This window comes from Branchiostoma belcheri, unplaced genomic scaffold (assembly GCF_001625305.1).
Source record: "Branchiostoma belcheri isolate BF01 breed outbred unplaced genomic scaffold, Haploidv18h27 scaffold175, whole genome shotgun sequence".
Taxonomy (NCBI): Eukaryota; Metazoa; Chordata; class Leptocardii; order Amphioxiformes; family Branchiostomatidae; genus Branchiostoma; species Branchiostoma belcheri.
In genome coordinates, this window is record NW_017803213.1 from 52,093 (window position 1) to 62,828 (window position 10,736).

Below are 10,736 nucleotides of genomic sequence, written 5' to 3' on the forward strand. Positions count from 1 at the left end.
AGTGGCAATGGACTGCAAATATTAAGTAGATGGAGTGTACAAATTTATTATACTATACCTAATATATATAGTGCGTATGAGATATTTGAAGAGAAGAAAACACCGACCAGAATTAACTTTCTTAAGTCTTGTATCTTTGCTGCTGGAACGAAGTTACAAATTACAATGCAATATGTTATAGAAAAAACATGCAGCCTCGTGTATGTAAATAGATCTCTTGAGTTGTTATTTTCGCTGCTATCTTGTGCACCAAAAGAGCTCTACAAGAATCTAAACTTCCAAGGCTAACCATCCAGTATGGCGGACAATAATTACACTATATATAGTCACAATACAAACATAGATTCAGTCACTATTAGTTCAACGTGATTGTAATCAAACTGCAACTATACAAGATATACACTTCAATGGAATATTGTTCAGAATCTTTTCATTGTATCAATGAGTAAATCCGGGAATAAAGAAGCGGATGTACAAACAGAACACAAAACGTAAACACGTACGTTGTCTTTTCAAACGTATTTGATTCTGAAATACTTTACTTGGTTAGAAGTAAGTAACGTATATCAATCAATGATATATATATAAAAAATGGCGATCCTCGTAGAATTCCATGTTAGGGAAAATTGAATATGACTATCATTTCAAACTTTATCCAGGTATTCCTGTTTCTACTCTCCTCAATGTTTTCTCTTTCTGAAGTCAAAAGATCAGATTGGTTGTTCCTGACTGAAAGGTTCCCCCAGTCGTTTCCTGCCAGATGAAAAAGAAAGAAAGTCGTTTTATTTCAGTAGACGGATTAAGTAAGATTGTGCCCCATTTGGGGTGCCAGCTTATCAAGCTACATGTGGCTTGAATCCATGAACCTGCGATGAAGGCAAGAAAATGAACCCTCTCTTATCCACTTCTCTTGTCAATAAGTGTGGTGTTTTCGTAATACTAGTAGTGTTGTTCGAAAAAAAACGAAGACAAATGAATAGACAGAAATATCATTGCAAACAATTGCGGCATACTACTTATGCTAGATTTTAATTCATACTTACGTCTTACAAATAGTATAAGCATACAGGGCGATGGCCAGGGCGAAGAAGACTCCAGACGATACGAAGAAAATTATGGACAGGGCGGACGTGCCTTGACCAGATGTGTCATTTCCTGCACAACAACAGTTTTAAGATACGGTAGTTAGTAATGTGGCCAATCCACGAGGGCATCAACCATAGACCAAAAGCTAACTTACATGCATGTGTCATCACACTTAATCTTATTTACATGTAGCGGAGACTCCACAAAGGCGAGTTCCTGCAGAGACCGTAGATGCGCCCCGAAAGGACAGATCACTCAGTGAGCACTCTTTGATAACCTCCTAATCTTACAGTTATTTAAATGACCTTGCAAGCAGCTTCAAGGTCTTCCATAAGAAATCCCTTCAATAATCTTGATGACCAATAATGTGGAAATGGGGCCTCTACCTGTCGAACTGATGAACCCGAATGACACAGCGCCCCCCTGCGGTCCGAAAAGGCCCTGCACCTCTCCAGTGTAGAAGAGGCTTCCTTTTACGGTCATCACCTATAATACAGAAGAAAATGAGTAAAACATCGAGTACAAAGCAAGCATAGACATGTCAAGCAGTTTTTTCTGTGTGACTAGTCGAGCCTTTGTATTAGGAAACAGTGAAAACATTTTTCTAAAAGGCTACACAGTCACTTCAAAAGTTTATTTTTCAACAATATTAAGTACAGAGACGTGAAAGTTGACCCACATATGACGCCATACTGACCTGACCGGACATGACCCAGGCCATTGTTTGTAGCGGGTCGATTTGACCCGGAAACGCATTCGTCGGTTCGGACAGGCGAAATGTCAACTGGAGGGTCTTGTCGTCGAAGCGACCTGTCAGTCCAAGGAGGTTCAGTCAAATGTCATTTCTAAAACATGAGTATTTTGCTCAAACACTGATCATACAAGATATACTAGTAACTTTATGCTCAGGTTGTAAGACCACATAACAAAGATTAAATATCCATGTGAACTTTTCTAATGAAAAATACTATCTGAGAATATAAAAGACCAAATCGTCATTCCAATCTTGTTCTAACTTTGCTCGGTAATCTGCACGTCTTAGCAACTCCCTGAATTACACAGATTGAAAGAAATGATTGTTTACCTGCCAGGTTGAGCGTCAAAGTGTCGTTAGAGAACGTTGCCATGACGACTCCAGTGGTGCTGTATGACGTAACCGAAAAGCGGAAGTCGTTCGGCGCGTAGGGAAGCACCAGGTTTCCGGTCATGCGCAGACCTGTCTTGAAGTCTTGGGGAACTGCACTCGTTGGGGCTGTTGATGAATTGAAAATTACGGCATAAGTATACACTCCTTGCCTGTATGGTAAAATGCAAGATATGACAACGATCTAAGCATAGCATATACAAGGAGGCAATGGGAAATAGATTGAGAGAGGATGAGAGGACACCTGTGCACCTGGTGCCGTTAGGTAGATCCCACAACGTCGCGATGACGGCGTCCCATCTCTCCTGGAGGAAGCTACAGAAGAAAGACTCGAGGAGAAGATAGAAAGGGGTGTACTCCAGAATAGAAAGGGGAGGAAGGAATGGATTCCTAGACTACCTGTGCATGTTGTTCCATTGGCCAGCTCCCACAGCGCCGCGGTGACGGCGTCCGTGGTCTTCTGGAGGAAACTGAGCCGCTCCGGAGTGACCCTGGAGAGGTCATCACAGCCTTGGTGGTAACAACTCTGCATGCCGCCGCGGAGGTTACCTGACGCGGGACATAGCACAACACACACACGGTAAGGTATATGACATGGACACTCCATTTTCAAGACAACCTCACAGCATGGCGAGGGCAACAGACAAAACGTCGACCGTAATGACACAGGAGTGCTCCAGGAAGATTTTGGCGGTCCATTATTTAGCACACTAGTACTGGCTTAAATTCAGTGGATCGAACCCTTGTCTACACCCCGACATGGACGCTTGAAGACCGGTACCGCAGTCCAAAGATTCATTGCAAAATGTGTAGTACACGTATACCTGTGTCTGTTAGAAACAAGGCCCTGAGGTCCGGGTCTCCCGCCCAGAAGCTGTAGAAATCCCCGCGGATGAGCTGCCGGTAAACGTCCGCGTACGGGTTCCCGTCCAGGTCCCGCACTAGGTCCTTGATGGGGATTCCCAGGGACTGTAGCGGTGAGAGGGTTCGAGGGTTCGGATCGGGTCTTTTCTTAACATAACTTTCGAATTCATACATACAGTTAAATATGACAGTATAGTAGTACAATTCCGAGATTGTCCATTATGAATATTTATCCACCAGTTAAACAACTTTGGCGGTATGTACGTCAGCCAAATCAATAAATGAAAAGATGAGCTGACCTGTATGTTGTACTGCTGGTTGCTGAGCCCGGCCCACCGACGGTTGAACGTGTTGAGTACCGGGGAGTCGTACGGCTGTCTGGAGATGGTGGCGAGGAAGTTCCCCCTGAAGCCTCCGCCGGAGATGCTGGCGTACGCGTCGGTCAATCCAGGCGTCTGTGTACGAAATAAGAGAAAACGAGGAACATAAAGACATTCTTATAGGAAATAAATGTGTATAGATAAGAATGTAAGAAATAAACACCTTTCGAAAAGTTGCAAACTTCAGGCTGCGTTTGACTTTCAAATCTCGTGTTAGTAGTGTAAATAGCCCTGATTTCTGCTTTAAATGGAACCAGCTTGGACTAGGCTACGGTTAGAACTCACCGCTCCAAACACCTGGCCTCCCGGGATGGACTGCGCTCCCTGGCTGTTGTTGTAGTTCATGATGGTATCCATGACGACGGCGCCGCCGAAGTTTGCGGTTGAGACGCCGGTCTGATGGAGGTAGGGCAGGAGGATGGCGTTCACGAACTCCCGGCTGCCGCAGCCGAGCCGGGTACAGGCCACGCCCGGGGCGGAACCTGAAATAGTAGGTAGTAATTTAATGTTAGAACATGCTTTTATTTCATCAAGCCGATTTGACTCTTTTCGAATTTTAATGATCATTTCACTCCGAGGTGAAATTATGGCAGCGTTTTCTAACGGAAAGACGCTGTGCGCGTCGCTGCCCATCGTTTTAGCCAGATTTATTTAGTTTTCTCGGTAATCAATCACTTTTGGAAGGGATATTAAGCCCACATTCCTTGATCAGATGATCCACACTGTTAAACATGCTGTTTTACTTTTGAAGTTATAAATTGATGAAAGCATCAGATGCATGTGCGTAGCCAGCCAGTCTTGTCTCCTTGTCAACAAACTAACAACGAAATAAACTGAAAATGAATTTTGTAAGGCCCTACCTGATTCCCACTCCTCCAGGTCGAACGCCGTGAAGACCACGGTGTGGTCCTGCAGGCAGGGCTGTGAGGTGATGAGCCGGGCGGACTCCATCAGGGCGGCCAGGCCGGACCCGTTGTCGTCCACTCCGGGGGTGTCGCGCATGGTGTCGTAGTGGGCGGTCAGCAGGACGGGTCTGTCCGCCGCAGTCCCCGTGTAGCGGCCCGGCCACAGCCCAACGACATTAGAGGCAGAGTACTGCGGAATATAGCATATTACATACATACAATATATTCATTTCTTAGATCGAACGCAAGAAAACTTGAACTCATCGCACCTACAGTAGTGCCTCCTTCAGGACGAATGACGCACGTGACCGTACATGTGTGGACACGTGACTTCAGCGTAGTGCCACATCAAGGTCATCGAATTTGAAGGTACCAAATTCAGTGATTGGTCTACATAGATTCAAGGCAACGCTTCGCCTGCGTGCTTGATAGTATGCTTGACGTGGATTTGCTGTCCACGAAGACATTTTTATGACGTTTGTGTCACACACGCACACACACACACGCACGCACACTCACCACAACGTTGGCGGTCTGGAAGTAGTGCAGGAACACCTGCATGCCGTAAACCTTCCAAGTGTCGTAAATGAAGTCTCTGGCCGCCATCTTGCCGAGGATGTTGGTGACGTGGTGGCGGTTGGTGCTGAAGTGGTCCCGGAGTAGGGCCTCTAGGTTAGCCGTGGAGCTCTGGCCGGCGACTAACATGCATGCAGAAACCAACATGAACAAGACGTCGACATCTGAGATTTCAGACTTCCGCGAAGTACTTTGTATTAGGGCATGTCCATCTCCTATATAGCTAGCTGGGTCCGGACCAAAGGCATTTCCTGTCCCTGACCTTTTGGAATTTTACATTGTTTTTAATTTGGTAATTTTCTATGTTATTTTATTTTCCCTGAATACAGGGAGATATAGCAAAGAGCCGAGAAAACACTTTATTCATCAAATTTCGAGGTTTGGGCGTAATCGTTATTGTAAGGAACGACTTTGGCGCGGATCCAAGGTGATAAAATGTCACTCACACAGTAGACACACGTTAATGTTTCACTTACTGATAAGAAAAATAAACATCAACACAATGACTGATGCTTAATGGTTGCCTAAGTTTCGTAGGCCAGACAGCAATTTAGAACGCCTGTACTCACGAAAATTTATAATAGCCATTAACATCATCATCTAAAATTGCGTTGCCAATACAACGGCCAGGTTTTGGCCCTGTGAAAACAATGCACTCGACCGTGATCCAAGGTTCAAGTTAACACAAAGAATAATCAATGGTGCAGATCTAAGGCCCAACACATATTCTTCATCGCTTATTCTAGCGCTAGCATCAAATGTATGCAATCAATTGGGTATCTTTTGACGCCAAAGATAAACAGGTAATAAACTGTACAGCTATTAATATTGATATCAATTTTGTATGAAAGCGGAGAAATTTTCTAGGTGTTTCTGACATAGATTCATCAGCAAGCAGTCGTCAGCAAGAGGGCTTTTTCGGAGAGCCACGAGCAAAGTAACCTGAATGCCAGGCTGATTCCAGGGCCTATACGGGCCACTTCAGCTCAATGGTCGGCATGTCCCCGAGGAAAGTTTGCCTCAGTCCCCCTGATGGAAACCCGTATACGTAGCAACGAGAGTTAATTGTTCCAGGCAATAAATTATCGGGGTAATTATAAGCTAAGTTGGCCCGGCGGGGTAGAAGCTTACCGTGAACACAGCCGCAGAAACCCCGCCTGCAGCCCGGGAGAGACTGGCGGTTACCAACAGACAATAACAACCCTTAGCTTACCTTGCGTTGACATGAGGACTATCAACACGAAGAACGCTGATCTAAACACGACTGCCATGTTGGAACGCTTTCGTGCAAAGGTAAAATGTCTGAGCACGCTCGCAGACGTCGACTCCCAGCTGTTACCGTGAGAAGGCGGTGCGGCGCAACAGCGCACCTGCTTTTATACCTGCGTGCGCAGTCTGTCTACAGCTGACCTTTAGGACCCTCCATAGTTTCGGTAACCCAACCCAGCCGGCACACAAAAGTATCGGCAGGAGCCAGGTTGGCAACGTAAACACGAGAATGTCGCTCCGAAACATGCAACATCAAAGAACAAAAACCGCCGATCTTTATATAGATCCATGTCAGATCAAATGATAAGCTCTTCTTCTGAGAAATCTACAGTGTTTTTCTTCGTTCCTTCTTTTTCCTTCTCTCTCTCGCTCTCTTGTTTCTTTTCTATTCCTTTCCCCTGCCCCTGCCTACTTATATTTGTAGCCAAACAAAGTTAGATTTGTGGATGGTAACGACTAGAGCAACCATTATAACCCCTGTGCGAGAGAGGAAGAAGAAAAGAGATGTGCATCTCCTATTTTTCAAATGGCTTCTTATTTACGACGCATTTCTCACCTTTCGGGTGTTTAATGTTAATCAATGGTCCTCTAATGTATAAAATACCCACGGCAACATCTCAAGTTGTAGCAGTTTCGCTGCTTGCTGGGTGCGAACATTGGTGCGTATCTTTTTCTCTCATTTCTCAACAAAAGCTAGCCTCTTTGCAGACTTCTAAGGTGGCGAGGTAATCTTTTTTCGGGAAGCGACGCGTGTTATGCCGCGGGGACGGTTTTGCCGCCGAGGGACTTTGCCGGGTAAACCGTCTCTCCCCTGCAGTCACTCGGCGCTCCCCGAAAAAACGCCGCCTCCTCGAGCTCAGAAGTCTACGGCAAAACCATCCGAAAAAACGCCGCCACCTCAGAGGTCTGCGAAGGAGGCTAAACAAAAGCAGTGTTTTCTTTCCCTCGTAATCAATACACGCGTCGATGTTATCAATGCCATCGCATGGACAAACCTATGCAAACACGCGAAAGTTTCGGTGAGGGCGTGACCGAAACTGTCCGAGCACACTGAAAAACACACCGGCTAGCATTGATTCGCTTTAACCCTCCGACCACTATGGATGTTGTCAGGCAACAGTTTGTATTGAATATCAACAGAGGCTAGCTGGGAGAGGGTTAAGGTTGATAAACCCCATCACCCTATCTATACATGCAAGCGACCCCGCTAAAGTTTCTGTAGGCTTGTGTAACAGGTGGCCGAAACTATCCATGGACTATAAACATACCCCCTGCACTTTACCCAGAGAGGCTCTTTCCGCCACCTCTAAGCTTATGACCATCAGACCCCATTGTGGGCCGAGCAAATGGGAATAAAAGATTGGGGAAAATGATAAGACAACAGACCATCTATACCATCCTAACTGACCGATTTCTATTACTTTCCACAAAGTCCACAAAAGAGGTCTAGCGCTGTTATCCGAACCATATAACGAATAGCTCATTACATCACAAGCAGGCAAAGAGAGCACTGATCTTGAGTTTGTACTGGTAATAATTTTGCAAACACCCGTACGAAGCGTTTGTGCCATGTCTAACAGAGGTTAGAAACACCAAGTCACCGTCACAGTGAATATGTAAATGCGAGCATTTGTATAATTATTTACCTTACACCTCCCCCCTCTCTACCCCAACATTTTTCTGTTAACGACCTAAATGATAACTGTTTAAACTGCGACGTATCTACTTCCATCACTAAACAAAGGGCCTCAAATTCCCATACTTGAGTATCGAATATTGAGTACGAACACTATCACATGCACAAACTCCGGTGTTGTGTACGGGCCCTGCTGACGGACGGGTTCAGATCCATCCGGATCACGTAAGCGGCCCCGATGCCAAGCGCGCCGCCGAAAACTACTTCATCTGGACCATGGAGGAATGCGGCATGCAGGTCCTCACGGACTTCTCAAGTTTGCTGTCAGGAGGGTAAGTTATCAGGGTTTCTGTGTCAGGAACAGGCTTTCAACAAAAGGAAAGTGTATGTACTGCCTGAAGGGAGTCCGTTCAACTTAACTGGAAACTTTGTAATGATCAAAATTGCCAATCTCTCAGAACTGTGCCTCCACCCAACCCGCTTACAATGCCACCTTACCCCTTCCCCTGGACAACGCGGCCGGGTCACACAAATCCCCGATCTTGTCGGCATGCCCCCATGGCCAACACCCCCACCCCCAAGTTTCCAATCCGCACACACCACCGCACCCTGACCGTATGACACCCGCCCTCCGATCCTGACATCACCCTTTATTTATTTATTTTTTAATATTTATACTATGGTCTCCATCGCTGCCCTATGGCCAACTTACATCCTGAGCTTACCCCATTCTCCGAAGACTTTGCGTATCTAGCACCACATTTAGCTCCAAGATTCGAGGGTATCCTTAGGGACCAACCAGTAATAGTTCGAAGGAATGACCAAATAAAAGAATTTTACAGTTAACAAAGAAATCAGAAAAATGATTATTTATACCAAACAGTTTAAATGATAACGTTGAATAGAATAAGGAAATAATGTAGGATCTTTTCAATTTGTTGCGCCAAGTTTAAATTTCTCACACACTCCCCACGTTTGTTTCTGGTCTGTCCCTAACCAGATGCAGCACGTTTCCCGCGGCCGAACATGAACTGAAACCCTGATCACGCGTAGCCAAGAGAATTAGTTGTTGTAAGAATGTGTTGACTGTTTGATATAGATATCACGAAAGACAGGCAATTCATGAAACAAGAAACACCACAATGTATGTCAGTAACCGACTGCGGTAGGGCCGAATCAGAGGCCGTCAATGCAGAGCTACGAGACTCTGACTGAAGCTGAGCCTGGCGGGACATCTTTCGGCGGGATCCATGAATGAGTCTCCTATTTATGATTCATTTATCGGCTTGTTGACACGAAATGATACATCCTTGACCCGGGTAAGTCAACTATTAGCAACTATTCCAGTCTCTCGTGTATCGTACGCACGGTGTACATGTAATTCTAACGCTGTACCGTCAACAGCTGGCCCTCAAATGATGAATGTCAGGCCAGCTGATTTTCGGCGCGCGCCGCGGCATGCCCCAGACGGAGTTCACTGACTGGGGCGTCTGGATACAGGATACACATCAGTGTTATGAATGATCAGATCAGTTGATACAGTGCATAGTGTCATGTGTATCCAGTTCTCTGCATCATAGTTCTATCCGTATTTTGCCTGCAGAGATCATGACGACGTTTTGTTGTTGGGGGTGGGGGGCGGTTGCAGACAGAAAATACAGAACACGAATATTTCCCCTCGGAGTTACCAGGCTTCGGGAGGCGATTGGAAAGAGTAGAAATCGGCCAAATAGAGAGAGAGGGCATGTCAGAGGGGTTGGTCTGCTGGAGAGAACAGTTTGCCGCACCTGGCTGAGTGCTCTGCTCTCCAGCTCCTTGCATGCTATCTCTCTATTTGGCCGATTTCTACTCTTTACAGCCGCCTCCCGAAGCCTGGTAGAGGCTACTTCGGAGTTGGAGATAAGTTGGCGATGGACCACCGTGATGTTTAACTCTCCCGGGCCACCTGACAACTTCAGATATTAAAGTGTTGTTTGTTTTTGTGTTTGTTTAGGCCGTGAGTACATAATTTCGGTGACTGTTATTAAAGCTCGTCCTGTGTCACAATTTGTATGTTTGTGTGTTTAGGAAAATTAAAAATCAAAGTTAAAGTTTTTTTTTTCTTCTAAATTATAGAGTTACTTTCTGGTGTGTCGGTCGGCCCAGGAAGATTTACCTCTTTGCAAGGCCATACCCTTGACCCACGCAGGACAACATTTTGCGCCCCCTGACGGTTTTGATTGCAATAGCAGTTAATAATTGGTTATCAGCACCTCCCAAATCCCGCTGTCTTTCGCATTGCTCATACGCTGATCGTAACTTATTGCAACCAATACTTAGTACTTACATTACATGTATGTATTGCTTTGCTTTACACCGCCTACCTCGCGAAAGAGGTAGGTGGCATTTCAGAAACGAAGGCAGGGAATAAAGACAATAAAATAAAGACATATGTTTTGAGGTCGAAATTCTTCACACGGACTTCCTTGCTTCCAACACGGCCCCGTTCTAGTATTTAATAACCCACTTGGGAACCCACATCAATCGTTTTGATTCAGAATATATATACAGTACAGAAGAATATTGGTCAATGGAAGACCCTGTAGATGAACGATTCTTCTCTCGAAGGGATGGGCTGTATCTCATATTTGTAACAGCTGCTCCTCGCCACTTATGCTAACGGTCGCGGGGATCATCTGACAAAATAGCTTAGTGCGTGTAATCCACGGTTGGAATTTCTGCGCTGCGTGAGTTTTACTTTTAGGAAGTGACAGCCGTGCTCCACATATCGACCAATTTACATTGGCTAGAATTGAAATGATATCTTGTCAAGAACTAGAAATTTCTTGCTGTGAGTTCATTGTAAAGTCAATCCGCTTATAAACGGAATTGATTTC

At 45.3% G+C, this 10,736-nt stretch overlaps 1 protein-coding gene across 1 annotated transcript; it reads right to left on the reverse strand.

The window, feature by feature from the left end:
- Nucleotides 1-21: 21 nt before the first annotated feature.
- Nucleotides 22-6,336, reverse strand: LOC109467120. Its single transcript, XM_019765052.1, has 12 exons — nt 6,169-6,336; nt 4,899-5,077; nt 4,335-4,569; nt 3,760-3,956; nt 3,394-3,549; nt 3,055-3,199; nt 2,630-2,779; nt 2,171-2,338; nt 1,784-1,896; nt 1,473-1,572; nt 1,044-1,155; nt 22-753 (listed from the first exon to the last, which is right to left on the reverse strand). The coding sequence occupies exons 1-12, from the start codon at nt 6,224-6,226 to the stop codon at nt 711-713; spliced, it is 1,656 nt and encodes a 551-aa protein (XP_019620611.1). The 5' UTR covers nt 6,227-6,336; the 3' UTR covers nt 22-710.
- Nucleotides 6,337-10,736: the final 4,400 nt, after the last annotated feature.

Bases quoted from the DNA above. Each gene is read 5' to 3' on its own strand.
- LOC109467120 (XM_019765052.1), bottom strand. From the start codon at position 6,226: ATGGCAGTCGTGTTTAGATCAGCGTTCTTCGTGTTGATAGTCCTCATG. The intron at 2,780-3,054 runs GTATACGTGTAC...GTCCCGCGTCAG, and splicing joins CTTGTTTCTAACAGACACAG to GTAACCTCCGCGGCGGCATG. The intron at 1,897-2,170 runs GTAAACAATCAT...TTGGACTGACAG, and splicing joins TTTGACGCTCAACCTGGCAG to GTCGCTTCGACGACAAGACC.